The 19,194-nt window shown below is 34.3% G+C and overlaps 6 protein-coding genes across 13 annotated transcripts; 4 read left to right on the top strand and 2 right to left on the bottom strand.

The window, feature by feature from the left end:
* Positions 1–1,305: 1,305 nt before the first annotated feature.
* Positions 1,306–3,405, top strand: LOC144467906 (astakine). Of its 3 annotated transcripts, none has more exons than XM_078176896.1 (3): positions 1,306–1,443; positions 2,509–2,663; positions 2,899–3,405. In XM_078176896.1, coding segments are annotated over exons 1-3 (411 nt in total). In that variant the 5' UTR covers positions 1,306–1,441; the 3' UTR covers positions 3,153–3,405. The 3 variants fall into 3 exon arrangements, with proteins under 3 accessions (XP_078033022.1, XP_078033023.1, XP_078033024.1); XM_078176897.1 differs by having other exon boundaries at positions 1,317–1,571; XM_078176898.1 differs by lacking the exon at positions 1,306–1,443 and adding an exon at positions 1,643–2,358.
* A 1,505-nt stretch (positions 3,406–4,910) lies between these two features.
* On the top strand, positions 4,911–6,227 carry LOC144478821 (anaphase-promoting complex subunit 13-like). 2 transcript variants are annotated; one of them, XM_078197097.1, is made up of 3 exons: positions 5,120–5,260; positions 5,340–5,773; positions 5,847–6,227. In XM_078197097.1, the coding sequence occupies exons 2-3, from the start codon at positions 5,348–5,350 to the stop codon at positions 6,225–6,227; spliced, it is 807 nt and encodes a 268-aa protein (XP_078053223.1). In that variant the 5' UTR covers positions 5,120–5,260; positions 5,340–5,347. The 2 variants fall into 2 exon arrangements, with proteins under 2 accessions (XP_078053224.1, XP_078053223.1); XM_078197098.1 differs by lacking the exon at positions 5,847–6,227 and having other exon boundaries at positions 4,911–5,260; positions 5,340–5,477.
* A 524-nt stretch (positions 6,228–6,751) lies between these two features.
* On the bottom strand, positions 6,752–9,370 carry LOC144478819 (tetraspanin-14). Of its 2 annotated transcripts, XM_078197096.1 has the most exons (6): positions 9,128–9,370; positions 8,947–9,019; positions 8,589–8,792; positions 8,347–8,520; positions 8,144–8,275; positions 6,752–8,058 (listed from the first exon to the last, which is right to left on the bottom strand). In XM_078197096.1, exons 2-6 carry the CDS (start codon positions 8,974–8,976, stop codon positions 7,822–7,824), a joined length of 777 nt encoding a protein of 258 aa, XP_078053222.1. In that variant the 5' UTR covers positions 8,977–9,019; positions 9,128–9,370; the 3' UTR covers positions 6,752–7,821. The 2 variants fall into 2 exon arrangements, with proteins under 2 accessions (XP_078053222.1, XP_078053221.1); XM_078197095.1 differs by having other exon boundaries at positions 8,947–9,370.
* An 18-nt stretch (positions 9,371–9,388) lies between these two features.
* Brd8 (Bromodomain containing 8) lies at positions 9,389–13,693 on the top strand. The gene is made up of 3 exons (XM_078197083.1): positions 9,389–9,542; positions 9,883–12,869; positions 12,952–13,693. The coding sequence occupies exons 1-3, from the start codon at positions 9,524–9,526 to the stop codon at positions 13,126–13,128; spliced, it is 3,183 nt and encodes a 1,060-aa protein (XP_078053209.1). The 5' UTR covers positions 9,389–9,523; the 3' UTR covers positions 13,129–13,693.
* Positions 13,694–13,772: 79 nt separating this feature from the next.
* On the top strand, positions 13,773–17,428 carry LOC144478816 (heparanase). 4 transcript variants are annotated; one of them, XM_078197091.1, is made up of 7 exons: positions 13,773–13,901; positions 14,802–14,926; positions 15,184–15,497; positions 15,583–15,829; positions 15,900–16,259; positions 16,334–16,778; positions 16,844–17,428. In XM_078197091.1, the coding sequence occupies exons 2-7, from the start codon at positions 14,860–14,862 to the stop codon at positions 17,004–17,006; spliced, it is 1,596 nt and encodes a 531-aa protein (XP_078053217.1). In that variant the 5' UTR covers positions 13,773–13,901; positions 14,802–14,859; the 3' UTR covers positions 17,007–17,428. The 4 variants fall into 4 exon arrangements, with proteins under 4 accessions (XP_078053217.1, XP_078053216.1, XP_078053218.1 ...); XM_078197090.1 differs by lacking the exon at positions 13,773–13,901 and adding an exon at positions 13,919–14,182; XM_078197092.1 differs by lacking the exon at positions 13,773–13,901 and adding an exon at positions 14,285–14,358.
* Positions 17,106–19,172, bottom strand: LOC144478818 (V-type proton ATPase subunit S1). The gene is made up of 3 exons (XM_078197094.1): positions 18,813–19,172; positions 18,387–18,740; positions 17,106–18,310 (listed from the first exon to the last, which is right to left on the bottom strand). Exons 1-3 carry the CDS (start codon positions 19,077–19,079, stop codon positions 17,765–17,767), a joined length of 1,167 nt encoding a protein of 388 aa, XP_078053220.1. The 5' UTR covers positions 19,080–19,172; the 3' UTR covers positions 17,106–17,764.
* Between the last annotated feature and the right edge of the window lie 22 nt (positions 19,173–19,194).

Raw genomic sequence — 19,194 nt, 5'->3', positions numbered from 1 at the left:
TGCTCAGATAATTCTTGCCGTTGTTTACACAACGTGTTATGGACGAACCGGTAAGAGTCGTTTACGATTGTATTAAACATTCGTTAATGTTATAAAAATAAATAATCTAAAAATATATTGGACATTAGGATTATGCTTATATTTCGTATGTACTTTAATCATTTAATCTACCGTTTTAATTATTATAGTAAATCTTCTGATTTGAAGTAGTAGAAAATGCCGTGCATTTACCATTTCCATAGTAGTACTCAGCATTCACCATTGCAGAACCATAGAAAAATATAACAAATAATATTACTCTTTAATAAATGATAATAATGTTTTAATAGCAATTTTTATTAGAAAAGGTTACGACAATCGTTTGCTATTGATAGATCCAGCTTGTGTAATTACAATTACCAATACCCGCAGGTACGTACAATCAGCGACGAATTGATCGCACAGGAAATGCTGGTCTCGTGCTGATTATGGATAAATTAGAAACTTGGTACAATCAAGAGTGAAGCAATATTCCATATGTAAGCGAGATCGATGAACCTCCTCTCATGGTTCCTGACCGATAAATACAAAATTGATAAAAAAAAAGGCAATACAGAGATCCAGTTTAAAGGACTTACGATGTCGATTCGATCGAAGTTCACGCGCACGCATTGAACTCGTTGTCCCATCGTTGCCGGACGTTCAACATTGTTTCATTAATACCGAACAACAAAATGCATTAATTATTAATCCTACGTACGAGCTTACAGGATCTGATGCGATCTCGCGTCGCGGGATTTCCATTCAATTGATTACGTAATAGTTAATTATAAACGGACGATCTTCGATTGAACCTATCTGCCTGTGAAATGTGGTAATTACGAAGGTGACGAGAAAATTTTATTCGAACTTCGAACAAAATGATTGGAATTGAAATAATATACCAAGAAAGTTTCTATCTCTTTAATCACCGCAAATAAATACAATAGGTATCTTCTTAAAACTTTTCCTTTTCATTTTATTTCTCATTTTGTAGATCAATATTAGAGGATCTAGAGGAACTCGACGGTTGTACCGCTTATTTCTATAATGAAAACGATAAATTAATTTATCTCGTTGAAGATAAATTAGTATTATCCTGGAAAATAGAGTTCAGCCAGGCGATAGCGATTGCGACTCTCTCGATGGTGCTTGCGCGAGCATCTTCAGAAATAATGGCGCCAATCGAAAAACGAGCTGCGTGTATCTGGGCACGAAGATCGATCGATCCGACCGTGACACCCGTGCGCGGATCTTCCTCTTCGGGGAAAACGCGGGAACCGTTTTATTTGGAAGAACGCGACGAGTCAGGCGGAGGAAGACTGCGATATAAAAACAACAGACTCGTCGGTTCACGCGATCAAATGTCGACAAGTGTTCGCTGAGCGTGGACAACGTGAACGATCTTTGCTGGTATCCGCGAATGTACGTACCTATGTATAATTTACGTAGTACTGTTCGGTCTTGTCACACGTGAAAAACAAAGAGATAGAAAGAGAGACGCGAAAGTCGTGATCGACCGTACACGAGATTAACAGGATTCTTCTTCACACGTGAGTACAGAACGAAACATCTAGCAGGAGGGACCAAGAATATTTTACACATGTAATAACGAAATAAGAAATTATCGAGATTCACAGAGACACTTACTCTATGTAGCTGTCCACGTGATGCGCGTTCCTTCTTAATTTTCATCTTTCAGTTGTGAACGCTTTACATTCGTGGGAAAGGTGTTAATGGGTCATGAAAAACCTCGCAGCATCGTTGCAGGATAATTATTTAGTGTCGTGAATGCGTGTTAAAGGATAAAAATTAATGCGAACGGTATTTTATTAAATCGATCCATCGTTATATTAATTCTACCGAATCGGTCTATGACGGCGTGAATTCTCACGCACGTCCGCAATCTATTCGTCACGAGTCATTCATAATTGCGTTCGAGCCCGCATGAGTGTCCTCGAAAATAATGTGTATCGTTTCATCGCTGCAGTCGGGCATTATATAATTATCAATGATACTTTATCACGAAGACGAGAGAAAGGCGGGGGGTCAGAGTCACCGATGATACAGAATTCGGAGCAAACGTTGTGGATATCAGCGATCTCGCGACGCTACATATGTAGCTTGGTTTTTACAGTCTCTAACGTGTTGGAAGTTGACGCCTCGGTTATTCGCTGTCTGATTTAACGCGTGACTAAGCCCTGGACAAAAGGATCGATCCATATACGATCAACCTACGTGGAGGCTGGTTTAACAAATTTCCAAAGAAACTCGTTCTTTCCTGAGATGATGCAGATACACGTAGTCGCGAAACAATACCGAAACAAAGACAACGGAGAGGTAGTCTTGTTGCTATATCCGTCTTTAGAGGGCAATAAAATAAGGGTGTCTAGACTCTGAGCATGCCGTTTAATTAAATATGACTGACAATTAGGCTACACCCTCTATTGTTCTGTTCTAACGGCGAATATCTGTTACGATCTTTTACAGGTATCCAACAACGAGACGAGGTGCGATGGCGTCGATCTTGCTTACTTCGATTCTTCTCCTTTCGTTCAGCTGCTTCTCCCACGCAACGAACCGACCAGATTATATTCGCTGTCAGAATAATTTGGAATGTGGGCCCGAATACTGTTGCACCATAGGTATGACGTTCGATGGTAACGATTTACACACGGTGCCATCAAAAGGAAATCGTGTGCTACTATGACTCCTTCTAATTTCCAAGAACGAAATCGAAACTCAAGGGCAGCGTTCCGACGCTGTAGAACCAATTCTCACGTTGAATTCTGGCGGCTGCTTAACTCGTTTGAAAGAACGCGATAATATTTATTGATAATCAGTGATGATCGACGAAATTAATAGAACGATTGATTTTAGGAGCAAACAGGTACAGTACTCCTCAGTGCAAACCTATGCAAGCATTGGGAGAAATGTGCAGACCAGGCAGCGCTTCCACGATCAACATGACCGCGTCGTATCCTGACGGTGCTCAGGTGTTATTGACCAACGTCCATTTCATCCTTTGTCCCTGCGCCGACGGATTGTTCTGCGACCGAGGTGTCTGCAAAGAGGCAGCCGAGAAACGTGACTCAAATCTTCTGATCGATGAAAACCGCAATCGAGAAGATTGATAAGCGGCTAAACAGCGGGGAATTTTATTTTAAACGATTCACATAAGATGATCTAAATAAAACATGATCTGGGAACCAAAGCGTTAAGTATTTTTAAGTTAGGTATAATGGATGCGAGTTGACGCGTAAACGTACATTAAACATAGCACAGTCGATGGAGTATCGTGAGTGAGCTTATTATGCTTGTTTCGTTGCGATGTACTTCTAGTATGTAAAAACTTTGAATAAAAATAACGCACTGCAGTAAATACTACTACAGTTTAAATAAAATTAAAAAGACCTCTGCAACTTTGTCATTTAATAACATCTGTTACACGTTACGTTCTTCATTGATACTCGTCTATTTTATTAAAAAGTGGCGCCGAAGTATTGTTGTGTCACCATCTATTGTTAAGAGTATGGTACTATTTGGCTATTTGATTGAACGTTTTCCCGTATATGACGCGACTGATTATTTCTATTATTTTTTTTTGTAACAAACTTAGATAATAATTGAAAATATTGTACTTTTCTTATTTCCTAACCTAGCGCACACGTCTTCATCATTTTACTACGTATCTAATCCGTTGTAGATCCTGTTTCGGCAATGAATCAACAGCCAATCAAAGCAAAGAAAATTTTATATCGATACTCGTTAACGAGTAGAATATTTTATTTTTGAATATAGGATATTTACTGACAATGATACGTACAATCCAACACCATGAAAAAATATAATTTGTTATAATTTTCTTAAAACAATGATCTAGTTTCATACAATCCTATTGTAAATTCATCAATTTATTGACAAAAATCTTTTATACATGAAAAATTGTTTAATATATCAGCCAGATTCTACCAAATAAAATGATTAGAAAAGTTAGAAAGAAAATATCAGTAAAGTTATGCTACTCGGGTCTACGTTCAATTGACATTTGCAATGGACATTACCTCGATTCACATTCGAAAGGAAAGATGCCTCGATTTATTGACATTCCGAGGGAAAGGGCCTCGATTCGACAAACATTTGCTAGAATGAGTCAACGCGTTTCACGAACAGTTTGAAGTAACAGTTTACTGTACTTTTACCATCAATCCTAAAATTTTATGTGAATATAATTTTGCGCTTATCTAATTTGTATACGTATAATGTATATATAATATCAAGGGTACATTATCATTTTAATGTAGAGTTATCATTAATATATATTTATAATAATTTATAATTTTCTTATATAGTCGCAGCGATAATGGAATAAAATAAATTATTCATTAAGTATCAAGTAACTAAATGTAATGAAAATTATATTTTGTTTGGTTGTATTATTAATCTGAAATATTTGAAAAACTATATCATATTTAGTCTCATTTTAATCAGAAAACTATCAGCAACATGTTAAAAAATTCAGTTTTAAAATGTTAAAATTAAATAGGTTATGTTATTGTGTTCCGGAAATTCGAGTCGAAGGAGTCGCGGTGTGTGCCGCAGCGCACGTGTTCACTGACTCCGTTGAACTCAACATCGACTTAGCGAAAAAAATCGATAAATCACAAGGCCGTAGCAATAGCATCGCGTCATTCGCGATAGAACGAAATTGTGACATTCAGGGAGACATTACTAAACATACCTATACAGTAATGAGATCTACTCCTGCACGCTTTTCTTATTCCATAAGCTGACGCGCATAATCCCATCATTGTATTGCGCATCCAATCTACAGTGGATTTTGTCTCAGCAGTGAATCGTCGGCCAACCAGAGCAAAGAAAATTTCTATATCGATCCTTGCTAACGGATTAAGCCGCGGCCTGTAACTGTACAAAAGAAGGGCCCATTACTGTATTAGCATGAGCGATACGTTGTTCAATTAAGTGAGTCTTCACGGAATGGACAGTCAAGTGTGTGGAGACGGTAGATTATTATTAGATTTGATCGATGAAGCTTGGCAAGATGAATGTTTGCCCATCGATGATATTGTAGTACCAGCAGCAGAATTACCTGATCCGGAAAGCGACAATGGCGATTCACATATGACACTAAAGGAATTGGAACAAAAGTGGAATAATCTTGCTTTGGGCGCACTCAGCGAAAATCATTTACATTCTCCGACACCGTCTCACAATTAATTAGGCAAGTATATATTTGAATGTTTTACATAACCAACGCAGCCACAATTTACTTACTAATGTTTACTTTATTTTTTAACAAGGACTCATAATGGAGTTTCCAAATCTGGGGGAAAGATGTTCAGTAGATGAGTGTAAACGATTAAATTTTTTACCGTTCGTGTGCAGTCATTGTCATGTCACTTTTTGCATGCAACACTTTCAGGCACATTCTCTCAAATGCGAACATTTCCGCAACAATGTAACGAAGACCAAGACAAAGTCATTAAGTCACATTTGTTCAGACGAGTCTTGCAAAGAAACTTCACCTATCGAAATGCACTGTATCAAATGCAAGAAACATTTTTGTTTGAAACATAGATACCATGGGTGTTTAGAATATTCTAATGAAGATAAGACAATGAAATTGAAAAAATGGCAGATACCAAAGAAACAATTTGCAGAAGCAAAAGCTATAGCAGATCAAGAAATCACAGTTAGTTTAAAGAAATCTAAAAACGTTGTAATGGCCAACAAAGTATGTTGTGATTTTAAATATTCTGCAAAATAGAATTTATGCGTATATAAGTTTACATTAAACGTTCTTACAGGTACGTCTTATGCGTCTAAAAGGTTTTGCTGTTGGTCCTAGAAATATACCAATGAACCAACGTTGTTACTTTCTTGTATATCCATCACCTAAAATGTTTAATAAACATGTAGGATCATCAAAGGGTGTTTATGTGAATATGACCTGGACAATAGGAAAAGCCATTGATTCGATTGCAGACGTACTTAAAGTATCCAATAATAATCATGTAGCAGGTGCATCTCGATTACAATTATTTCATCATATAACAGGCGAAGTAATATCTAATGAAATGGATACGCTATTAACAACATTGCTAGACAACTCTGAGCTTGTTGATGGTCAAAGCGTTATTTTAGAATATTTAGATTGTGTGCCTATAGATATTTCTTTATATAAATAAACTAATTTAAAATAAATAATAACACCAGCTGTTGTTTTCTTCATTTTTACATGAATCACCTCATTAATTTATTGAACATTTCTTTCTTCGTTTTCATATTATATGTATAATTGAACACTGGTAATGGCAAGAACACAATATTAGAATAATACTTGTTTATTACAAACTAGATGGATTCATATATCAGTTTTACATTTATTCTTGATAAAAAGTCACGCAGATGTACTCCATATGCACTCAATAAACGAATCGTTTATACCAGATTATTGTCAGGTTTTGTTTCCAAATAAAAATGTTAGACAATATTCTGACTTTGGCACTGGACGTTTCTTCATCTATACATTAGATTAGAGTTACACTAATATAATATAATAGAACGAAACTATATGGATTTGTAAATGACTATGTGCTTACTGATATTGGGGGATCAGGACCCACCAGACCCATAAGTATTTTGACTAAGAGATTAGGAAAAAGTCGGAAGGCTTTGTACTCATGGCCGTTACGGCACATGATCGATAATCAATATACGAATCTCAGTCCCAAAGCCCGTTTCCGACTATTTCTTAAAATCCTACAATATTTTTATAATATGCTCATATAAAGATTGAAAAAACATGAATACATAGCAAAAGAGATTCAAAGTTAATTTTCTCGAAAGATGTGCGCATTTTATCTGTGTACTTATTTACTGTATTCTATTGTGTCTGATAAGTATATTTTATCTAAAAGAAAGACAAAAATCTCTCGTTTCAAATCAGAACGATATAGTTGCTAAAGTATCTTTGCAAATGATTGCAGTAAATATACAGAAAAAGAAGAGTATAAAAACTCAATCGCTTATAAATCTCATATAAATTGTGTCTACCTCGTAAATTACATAATCTAATTGTAAGTCTTTTATAGATCAATTATTCAAAAGCTTAAATTGTCAGTACTTATAATATGTATGGATACGTTATTCTGATGATACCTTGAAAATTTGATGCAAGAATTACCACCGTATGAAATTCAATATTGTATAAGGATATTTTTTTCAGAAAATCATACATGAATAATTATTGCACGTTAATATTAAATCAATTACCTTGGCATTTACTCACTGTTCTATCCTTTAGTAGTCTTATATTAATTAAAAATTCTACTCAAATGCGAGTAGTTTTTATAAATGCAAATTCATATGCATGTAAATGAAGACTCATATTTCGATCACATTTCTTTAATGAACTAGTGTGACCAGTTTGCTGCCATGTAAATAGAAGTTTATTTTAAAAAAAATGTATATATGGCTAAAGCATTCAACAATTTAATAAGAACGATGAAAAAAAAACAAAAACTTGTTTGCAACAATAGGAAAGTATGAAAATTAAAGCTAACCTTTGTTTAAGTATATATGAAAATAATTTTTAAAATAAAGAACAAGCCTAATCAGAAAAAGAATGCATAGTATGTATACGAAGATGGCGAAAAGAACGAGTAATGTCATTCGAACGTTTACGTGCGTTTCGACATCTTGGCCTCTTGTTCGGCCACTGGCCACCTGCCAGCTGGGAGGGCAATGAATCTGATAGCGGTAGGTGGCCTGAAGTCAAGCTCAGGAATGCCAACGAGATTTTTGTAATTCAATTTGACCTTCTAGTGTTTTGGCAAGATAAATTACGAATAGCTGACTAAGGGCTATACCCAAAGCAATACCAGCTATCGTATACAAATTTCGTTCTGCGAAACTTCTCACAATTTCAATACATCCACTGGTCCACACCTTTTTTCCTGCTTCAGAGACTGGGAACATTTGAACTTTGTACCCACACATTATATTCACGAGACCACTCTGAAAATTTAAATGGCATCTTATTTATTTTGTGCTTTAATCATGCTACTACTATTTGACTGCTTAAATATTAGAATGATTATACCGATATGTCTGTAGCATTGATACAACAAGAAAATGGTACACCACAACGTTCAACACTGGGACTGGAACAATTGAAGTATTCATTCTTTCCCCAGTCTAAGTATCCTTCTTGGCTTAAACCGCAACACTGAAACTGTAAATAAAAATATTTATACATTCAATGTCACAGATTTTTATGACGTATCATTGTTGTGGTGGTCTTACTTCTTGTTGTCCAAAGTCAATGAAATTCTGTAGATCAGGATCTTCCCTATACGTTTGTATAATTTTATCTGTAAACGATTCTTCCAACAATGATTGCAATGTATGTGGAAACACAAAACCAACAATTGCTACGCCCATTTCAAGGAGAAAGAATACCAACAAAGAAAGTGAATACTGCAATAAAAAATCATATATTAACTAATCTATAAATGTTTACTTGGCACATATGTAGCGGTACTAACAAATTTCAGAAGACATGTATTTTCACGCAGTGCTCCAACGCATCCGGCAAAACTAACAACAAAGACTACTCCTCCTGCAATGACCATTACAAGAGAAATATTCAAGACCACATCGTACACATTTTCCAGTCTAACAGATCCAGTAGCTTGCCATTTGTCCACAAATGCGTATAATCCAACTCCAATTAACAATCCTCCAAATAACTACATAATAAAATATCATAATTAAGATTATATTATCCTGTAGCTAACTATCTTATAAATTTTTATGTAATTTCGAGAAACAAGTATAGAGATGATGATTACAACAATTAAAGAAAATTTATTGAGATATTGAAGATGAAAAAGCCTCACTTACCCAAAAAACGAAATTGAGCATAAATATCATATACTTTACGCACGAACTAACATATGTAAAATTATTTGTCCGTCTTCGGTTATTCATCATTGCAAAGTAAAAACAGTTATAGAATTTATTGGTTGGTATGTACAATTAATATAACACACTCGCGTTTTAAGCTATGTATATATATATGTACATGTACAATTTACAGCAGCTGCACTACCAATTTGTCGACTTCACATACTGGATACATATTAACGAACTTTTCACTTGATTCTAGATTAATTACTTTTGACGATCCATGAATAAAATCAAAACTATAATGCACCATTCTTTGACAGCTTACTTGGAATCCGCCATTACAGTTCCGTTTCTCGTGTTCCTTGCTCTTCGATTTGAAATCAGCTGTCCACGCGTTCCATGTTCCACTGGAAAGGAACAATGCATACACACATGCATGTGTACATCAGCTCACGTCCAACATGAATTATATGTAAAGACTTAATGACGAATAAATTCTTAATAATTAATCGGTGAACTTCAATGTTCGTGTGTATATATTAATGAAAAGCTAAATTTGTTGCTTGAAAAAATGACGTCGGTACAAGACAGTAAGTTTTTGAATTATTTATCTTTGTTTGTAATTTAAAGGTTAAGAAAACTATTCAATGTTAATACACATATCTTAAACATTTGATTGTTCGTATATTATAGTAACATCATGGTGCAACAATTACTTGTTGCTGAGAAAAATTAAACGTATTAAATATTTTCGTTTGCGCATGTAATGAACTAGAATAAATTAATACCGTTTTGTAACCTATACAATGTAAACAACAAGTTGATGCCCAAAGCGTTACTACCATTGTAGGGATCTTTATGCGAAAATTACTAATAAGTTCATTGTTTCTCTAATTTATTTATAATTACTATTGCAATACCTTTTTTTAGGGTTGAAATTAAAACGAACCTATGACAGTTGGAGTACCCGTGAGCAACTATGTTTAGCATCCAGTGTATTGAAATCTGGTGACCAAAATTGGATGAGTGTGTCGAGATCATTGAAGGCAATTGTTGAAAAAGACACATTAAGACCACCCGATTGGTTTTCTCAAAAGTCTTGCGCCATTCAATATGCACATTTATTAGAAAATGCAGACACTCCAAAGAGAAAGAAGAGAGAGAGCGGAGAAACAACTGGTGAATCCATAGTTAGAAAACTAACACAGGAAAGAATAACTGAATTGGGACAAATATTAGCCTTCCAAAGAGATGAGTACCAGCAACTTAAAGCTGAAATAAATATGTTAAAATCTGGACCTGTGACGGAAGATAAGTTACAAAAAATGTGGCTTGGCATTGAACAGGAAGAACGGGAGCAAGAACAAAAAGCAAGGGCCCATTCAGCATGGTTAGCCAAACGCCAACAGAAGCAAGAATTGAATTCACCGCAAGGAACATCTGCTATAAATCAACGTAGATCTACTGATACATCGCTAGAACTCCAAGAAACAACTGAAGCAGTTGATGAGGATGAAAAGAAGGGTAAAGGTGGGAGATCACCTTTACTAACAAGTTTACTGAAATCACCAAGTCCTACCACACAAATTCAGACATCAACTACAACAGCACAAGCAAGCTCTCCCACAATTACAAGTCTACTTGGCTCTAGCCCTAAAGTCCCAAATACCCAATTGATGCAAAACGTTTCTCCACAACTACATCAATTAGTTTCTTCGACAATTGCAAATGCACCACCAGAGAGACCATCGGTTGGTGCCCCAACTTTATCAATGTTGCTTGAAATGCCTACTAATGCACAACGAGGCCCATTACCAAATTTACAGACAACGTCAACTATTGTATCGCAACAGAACGTGCCTACCGAAGTTCATACTCTACAGACACAACCTGTTCATCAAGTGACAATTCAAAATGAGACACCAATGCCTGCTCAACCACTTGCCATTAATCCACCAAATAGTCCAATCACAGAAAGTATGGTACACATAATAAACAATATAGACGTAATAAATGCAATACATAAAGATATTGCAGATGTAATAGACAAGGATGAAATTAACGAAATTATTGGAGATATAGAAGAATTAATAAAAGAGGAAATAACTGGGAGCCCACAGACTCTAGACACAACTACTACGACAATTAATAGTCTTACTGTACCCCAAATTCAAGAAGTCCCAGTTGTTACAGAACGTCCAGAGCCTAGAGATGTAGATGAAGTTGTGTCACTCTCTAATTCACCAGAAAGTGAAATGGCTATCGAAGAAATTGATTCTAGCACATCAAACATTGCAGAAATTATAGGGACGGTTGCTATTGAACCACAAGAACCTAAAGTTATTGTCGCTGAAATATCGGAAACTGTATCTAGTACGTCCGAGCAAGTTAAATCTGAGGAACCTACAAGTCACGAAAGGATGGCAGTACCTGATGAACTTCTCCCTGAGTTGGAGGCAAATGATGGTGAAAGTAGCAAAGATGCACCATTAGAAGAAAAACAAATGATTGAGGAATTGGATACTATGGATTCAACATCGAATGTAGAAGCAGAGGAAACTGATTCCAAAATTCGTATGAAAGAGCTGGATGAAATGGTAGAAGATGAGATAGACGAAGAGGAAGAAACAGAAGTTGTTGTACCAGAGGCTAAAGAATCACCTAGCGATAAACTACAAAGAGAGTCTTCCGAAGAGCTAGATAATAAGGGAAATATGGAATTAGATCAGCTAGAAATGCATCTTGCTAAAATTACTGGTGAACAACAAGATATTCCATCGGCAGAAGTTGTTAGTGTTTCTTCCGAGGTAACGAATGATCTTCCCAGCACAGAGGACACTGAGAAGTCCCAGGACATTAGTTTGATTTTAGAAGATGACGAAAGTATACACAGTACAGAAGATAAGAAAAAAATAACTGAAGAACAAATCATAGAGAATACAATTGAAAGTACAGAATCAGTCGAATCGTTTAAAGAGGAACCTGTAATTATAATAAAAGAGAAAACCATTATTGAAGTAAGCGAACAATCGCCAGAAAAATCTCAAGAAGAACACACGGAAGAAACTTTAGAGATTTATACAGATGAATTTAAGAAAGAAGACACAAAGGATTCTTCAGAAGATACGACCAGTTCTATATTGCAAGATATAGAGATTAAAGAAGAAGAGATAGAGGAAACTACCCTTGTAGAAGATTCTGCTCAACTAGTATCATCAGAAGAAGTTGAAATTTCAAAACAAGAATTTGTGGAACCTGCTAAATCTGAAAACGATGTTCCTATTATTAAAAAGGAAGAAAACACATTTGAAGAATCTAAAATAGAAGAAGAATCTAAAATTCGATTAGAAAATATTACTATGTTAGAAATAAAAAAGGAAGATATTCCTGTAAAAGAAGAGAAAGAAGATAAAAAGAATGTAGACACCGAACAAAATGTAAAAAAGGAAACGGAATCGATAGTAAGCGCTGGTGAAGATACTGTTGAATTGGATGAGGAAGAATCGTCGTTAAGTAAATTAAGCGGTGGACGTGCTATGAAAACTTACTCCAAAAAACAAAACGCGTCTATTGACAGTGAGCCAGAGAATGAAGGTACTGGAGAAGGTGCAGATTACAGAGCATGGAAAAAGGCAGTCATGTTGTTTTATAATCGTCTTGCTACACATAAGTATGCATCTGTATTTTTGAGACCTATTACAGAAGATCAAGCGCCTGGCTACCATTCAGTAATCTTTAGACCTATGGATCTGTCAACAATTAAAAAGAATATAGACAATGGTACGATCAGATCTACAATACATTTCCAACGCGATGTCATGCTAATGTTTCAAAATGCAATAATGTATAATAAACACGATACTTTTATTTATAAAATGGCCGTTTCAATGCAAGAAGAATGTTTACAGCATATGCAGGTATACATCCAGTCATAAATTTTGTAGATATCAAACATAATTATTGTCACTAATAGCAAATATTATGTTATTCTTATTTTAGATATTGGTGCAAGTTACAGGAGAGGGAACACTCAGAAGAGAAACAAGAACTGCAGCAAGCAGTAGCAGTGAGGCTAGTGAAAGTAGCATAAAAAGGAAAAGGAGTCACATTACACCAAGCCCTCATGATACAGATAGTCCACGTTCAAAAAAACGTAGAAAATCAGAGAATGATTAAAGTTTCCTCTTCGAGTAGATGTATGTGGTTAACATTGAAGTTTGAAGGAACTGTTTGGAACACTTAAAAAGCCAAACAAATCTACCCTGCTGACATCAAAGGAAAGTTTTAGACATGAAAGTTGCTTAACTTTTATAAGAAGAAACAATGACTTCAATTCTATTCTATTACTTCCCTATAGCAATGAAGAACAACACAGAATATTTTACACTGAATGTATAAAATTGGTTTCATTTGTTTTTATAACGTACCAGTATGGTATTATAAATGTACAGTGAATTTAATACATTGAATCATTCATACTTCATTGCTTTACAAAAATGAGAACTCACTGAAATAGATTTCTGTTTCGGCAAAAATGTAATAAAAACATTTTAAATAACAAGAAAATATTTGTATTAATCTTGTACACGAGTGAAATTTCAAAAAGTAGTAGAAACTATTCTACAACAAAAAAAAACCTACCATTCCAAATGGCTCTGAATAGGTCTTGAATTATTTTAAAGACCCAAATCACCTACAAATTTACCAGTTTAACGGAAACATATAATTTACAAAATCAACATATTGCAATTACAATATTTTCGCAAGTCTAACTAAAAGCAATAATGGGTTATTGTGCTAGTGGCGATATTCGAAAAACAGTGCATAGTTCCGAAGATGACGAAGGTTATGAAAATCAGTCATTTTATTCTGCTGTGTCTTCCAATGCAATGACTCGATCAGAGATTAAAAACAGTTCGTGTTTCAAATTTGGGAAATGTGTAGCAATAGTAAGTTATTAGTAATAATGGTGAACACAAAACTATTTTAAATCATCATGTATCTAAGTCTTCAGAACTAATGCTGCCGGTATCGGATGATAGTGACAAGCCATTTTGGGCTGAAAATGAGTTAAGCAGTTCAGAATCGAAACAGCAATTATTTAAACGACAAAAACGTCGCCGCAGTTTGTCTTATCGTAATCGTCTTGTTAAACACCGGCGTAAATCTGTATTTTTTCAATCGTCGAGTTCTAGCTTAGACTCAACTTCTGGTCCAATAACCTCGAAAGGTATTCCCATTAAATTTGTTTAAACGTATATTACAAAAAGCTTAATTAGGCGTAACATTTTCATAATTGTTACAGTTGCCAGACAGAAAAAATATAATCATTGTACAGGTCGATTTAGTATTGGAAAAATACAATCTGGACGTAACATTGTGAAAAGAAAATTTACGTGTAACAAAGTAATTTCTTCTAGTACTTAAATTTTTGACATAACTCAGATAAAAATATATTTTATGATATTATGAAAAATTTGTGTATACATTTTCAAATATATAGTAAATCACTTTTCATATCGAATTCAGTCCAGTTTCGAGTATAATTTATTATGTACATTCATTTAGTTTAGTAGTTTACTGTACTTTATTATAAATTTTAGATTATTTGAAGTAACAATAGTTGCAAATATTTACGTAGATACTTATACATAATTTAAATGTATAGTTGAAATATTTGAATTAAACGCGGCCATTTCTCAGCTTCCTCTGTACTCATTTGCTTGTTTCACTCCGATTCGCCAACATTGGGCCGCAATATATAATTCATTTTCTTATCGACGGTTGCTATATGAACATAAACAGAAGTCACACTACTCGATTAATCATCATTTCTCTCTTTTACGCAGCACAAGAATAATTAATAAAAAAATACGTCTCAAAACATTTAGAAAATCTTGGACAATTATGAGTTACTTGAAAATCAACGAACGAGGAAAAAATCAATACGAGAACCTTGGTGACGTTCGTATCCGTAAGTAAATGTTCCAATTAATGACAAATTTCAATACAATTAATTTATTTCAAAAAAATTATGTTGTAACGTAGGAATTCGTATATTATTAATTTCAATATTAAAGTTACACTACCGGTATACTATATTATCTTCCATGTTATGCGATGTATTGCGCATGCTCGAAGATTCCAATTCGATTTGCAATAGAAATTTTTATAAAGTTGCGCGAATTGTTTGAATACTTAATAATAAATTTTTTCCTTTCTGACTTTCAGATACCTCATTTTGCCATGTTTTTAGCTTATCTATTCTGGGATTTTGTATAATATTCTTAATATTAACAGCATGGAATTTTAATAATGTGATCAATGAGACAAATAAGATCCATGTATATTACATCCATTTGCAACGCTCACCTCTGTACGTCGTATCGGACAAATTCTTATCCATGGGGCTTGATACAAGTTTACTACGAGACAGGAAACATCTTCCAATCGAAAATGAAAAATTCGTTAATTTAGCCCGACATCTTTCACCCGCTTATGTTCGAATAGGCGGAACATCTTCCGATTGTTTATTTTTTAATCAGGTCTCGTCAATCTTGTAATGTATATTTAATAGCATAGCTTATTTACTCATTTTTTAATTTCTTAACGTGATTTTACGATTAACAGACGATGCAGATAATTAATGAAACGGCAATTAGTCCTATAAATGGTGATGATATAAGTAACTTTACAATCACTGATGTAGATTTTAAAAATTTATACAAATTTGCAACGAAATCGAAACTACGAATGATTTTCGATTTAAATGTATTAATTAGAGATGCGAATAATGCATGGAGCAATGCTAATGCCAAGAATATAATTTTGTTTGCCAAGGAAAATTATATGAAGTTAGATTGGCAATTAGGAAATGGTAATGCTGTACTGTAATATTGCAATCTTATTTACCATATTTTTTAATTATGGTTAAATTATAATTACAGAACCAAATTCATTTTATCACGTGTTTAATAGAAAAGTGAATGCAACTCAGCTTGCAAATGATTATTATCAATTAAGACTGTTATTGAACAGACTAGGATATAATGCAAGTATCCTTGTTGGTCCAGAAGTGAACCATGTAGGAGATGATCAACATATGGGAGAAAAGTATGCTGAAACGTTTTTAAAGAACGATAAGGACAGTGTAAATTATGTTACTTGGCATCAGTATTATCTGAATGGGAGAGTAGCTAAACTTTCAGATTTCATTAATATTACTACATTCAATTATCTACCAGAACAAATTAAATCCATGCAACAAGCCATTGCATCATCAGGAAAGAATATCCCTATGTGGTTATGTATGTGATTAAATAAATTCATGTTCAAAATGAGTAACATCCATTAAAACTAAAATTGACTGTGTTATTTACAGCAGAAACCAGTACAGCATTTGGTGGTGGTGCACCAGGATTATCAGATCGATTTGTAGCTGGATTTTTATGGCTTGATAAATTAGGATATAGTGCTAGTACTGGTGTAAATAGTGTCACCAGACAGTCATTATTTGGCGGTAATTATGCTATGGTAGGACCAAATCTTATGCCAAATCCAGACTGGTGGGTTAGTGTTTTGTATAAACACTTTGTATCAGAGAGAGTTTTAAAGATAACATCGCCAAATGATTTGGAAGGTGTACGGCTCTATGCTCACTGTACCCCTGAGAAAGCATTAATTAACAGAGTTCCAGCTATCACGATATACGGAATCAATATTAATAAAGTTCCTTCTGTAATAATTATTCGAGGGATCGTTCCTATACTTGATAAGAATGCTAAACTCTTCGTATATGCGTTAACTTCTGATTATCTTCAATCGAAGTATGTGAATGCAATTATTGGTCATATTATTACAAAATCCATTATTGTATTCTATTACTTTTCAGAGATATAAAGATGAATGGTAAAACATTGAAATTGCAACCCGATGGAAGTTTACCACCATTCTCGCCTGTGATACTAGAATCAACAGAATCAATTGAATTGCCACCCTATTCTATGGTATATATGGTATTGCATGGAGCAGAGGTTCCAGCATGTAGAACATAGGTATTCTGCTAAAAATCAACAAAAGCATACACGGTTTTGTATAATATGTTTTTTATATATTAAAAGTTACCATACGATCTAATAAAACATTTTTACAATTTCTTGCTAAGAAAAAAAATTTATGAAATCAATAAAATAGTTAAAGAACCAAGTTATTGTATGTATTATTATAGTATATGAATTTGTACGTGTCTATAAATATATGTTATATATATATATACGCGTATCTGTAGATAACTATCTCTTATCGTCAACTTGTAACACCCTAGAATACAGAAACGGCACCGTGTGAACGTATTCATAAACTTCATGTCCCTTCAATGTATTAATATATCACAAGACTGTTTTGTTAACGAAAGATACAATCAAATGATTATTCATTGATACATAATATTGCATCTTTCCTTGTTGATATAAAACAATTTACTAGAAATTACAAACTACTTTGAAAACATTACGAGATAGAAGCATTACTGCACGCAACAAATATACAAATACTGAACAGATGCATACATAATATTAGGTAATTGGAATGGTTAGATATATCTTTCTGTAATGAAATGTTATTACATACATTTGAATAACTCTAAAAGAAAATCAATATTTTCAGAATGTATTACATATGGCTACTACTAATAATTATATATGTATGTACGACATGAGCATGGAAGTAACGGTATAACAGTTTATTGGGTCGTTACTATTTATGTTATATATTTACACAAGAACGTTCGTTTTACTAAGGTTAATTTAACATATCATTCTTGAGCTGATACTGCGATAGTTTTTCCTTTAGGATCATCGAATCTGTCCATAGTACGAATATCCATAATCATGGTAAGACCCCAAATCAAAATTAGACCTAATATACTGGTAACAAATATTCCTGTCCAAATTGGAATCGTAGTGAAACCAACGCAATCGTACGCATCGCTAAATCTCGCCTCTCTTGCGGGATCTGCCTCATTAAATATTTGAACTTGGAAATTTTTTATAGTTAGCACGTGAGTATCATCTTTTTGGAAAGTTGTATTATATGAACAATGATATGAAAATTTCGATGCAAAGACAATGTTTGTGCTTGATGTTAAGGTAACATTGGTGGTATTTTTTGTAGAACTCTCAGGATTTGTGAGTAAAATAATCTTATTGAGAGTATAGTAACCACTTCTATTTTCAAATTTAAACGAAAGTGTTAGATCATCTAATTCTCCGTAAATTAGATTCAATATGAACTCGCCATCATCTTTGATCTCTTTTGTTTTTGGATTGAGAAGCTGTACAGGTTTATTCTTTTGTGGAATCTGTAACACACACGCATTTATTAGAAAATTACACCTAATTATTTGTAGGAAAATGATATTTATAATATGTAATTACCTTCAGTAATAAAGGTTCACTAGCATAGAAAAGTACACGTGCAGTTTGCAAAGTAAAAGCATTAGTGTCATTTTCAGTAACATCCCTTTTAACGCGTTCGGATTGTCTATAACTACACAATCTTCCTGTAAGAATAGCTGTTAAATTAGGGCTAGATTCCTTCAGTGCTTCATATGTCTGCGGTACAACATCCAAATTGCTAATTGTCATAACTGACAACTGCCCTTCGGATATAGCATCTGTATAGTCTGCATAAGTTGTATTGTAAGAAGGTAAATCCTCGATAACGTTGACTGCTGTCTCAACTGCAGGATAATAATAGAATGAATCACCAGTGATAGTCGAATGAAGAAGCTGAAAGAAAGGACTGTATTATTCGAACGTCCGAACAAATTACTTTTTGGGCGCTGTCGCTCATATACTAACCTGTTTGTGCTTTATTAAATCCTCAACACACAGATTACGTTTCACGAAGAGAAGTACAGGGGGCAAGCCTTCCAGCTTTTCATGCAGAAACGAATCGAATTCTTTGCGTGTAGTTTTCAAAAATGGATTTATCGAATGTCTTTCGGAATCGAAGCCCGCACCACCCCATATTAGTACTGGTACCGCGTCGTTCGCATACAACAGTGAAACCTGAGCAGCGATGATTAATGTGAAAGTTAAACTGAAAACACTACAAAATTGTGTCATGATGCCTCCAACGAAACAATTTTGGTCGAGTCAAACGAATACTGAAGTACTGATCAGCTCGCAATCGAGCAGAAGGCAACGGAGCACCTGACTAGATCGGGAATCATATGACAGA

This window comes from Augochlora pura, chromosome 3 (genome assembly GCF_028453695.1).
Source record: "Augochlora pura isolate Apur16 chromosome 3, APUR_v2.2.1, whole genome shotgun sequence".
Taxonomy (NCBI): Eukaryota; Metazoa; Arthropoda; class Insecta; order Hymenoptera; family Halictidae; genus Augochlora; species Augochlora pura.
The sequence above is the reverse complement of the archived record's forward strand: the minus strand, read 5'-3'. Positions and strand labels throughout refer to the sequence as shown.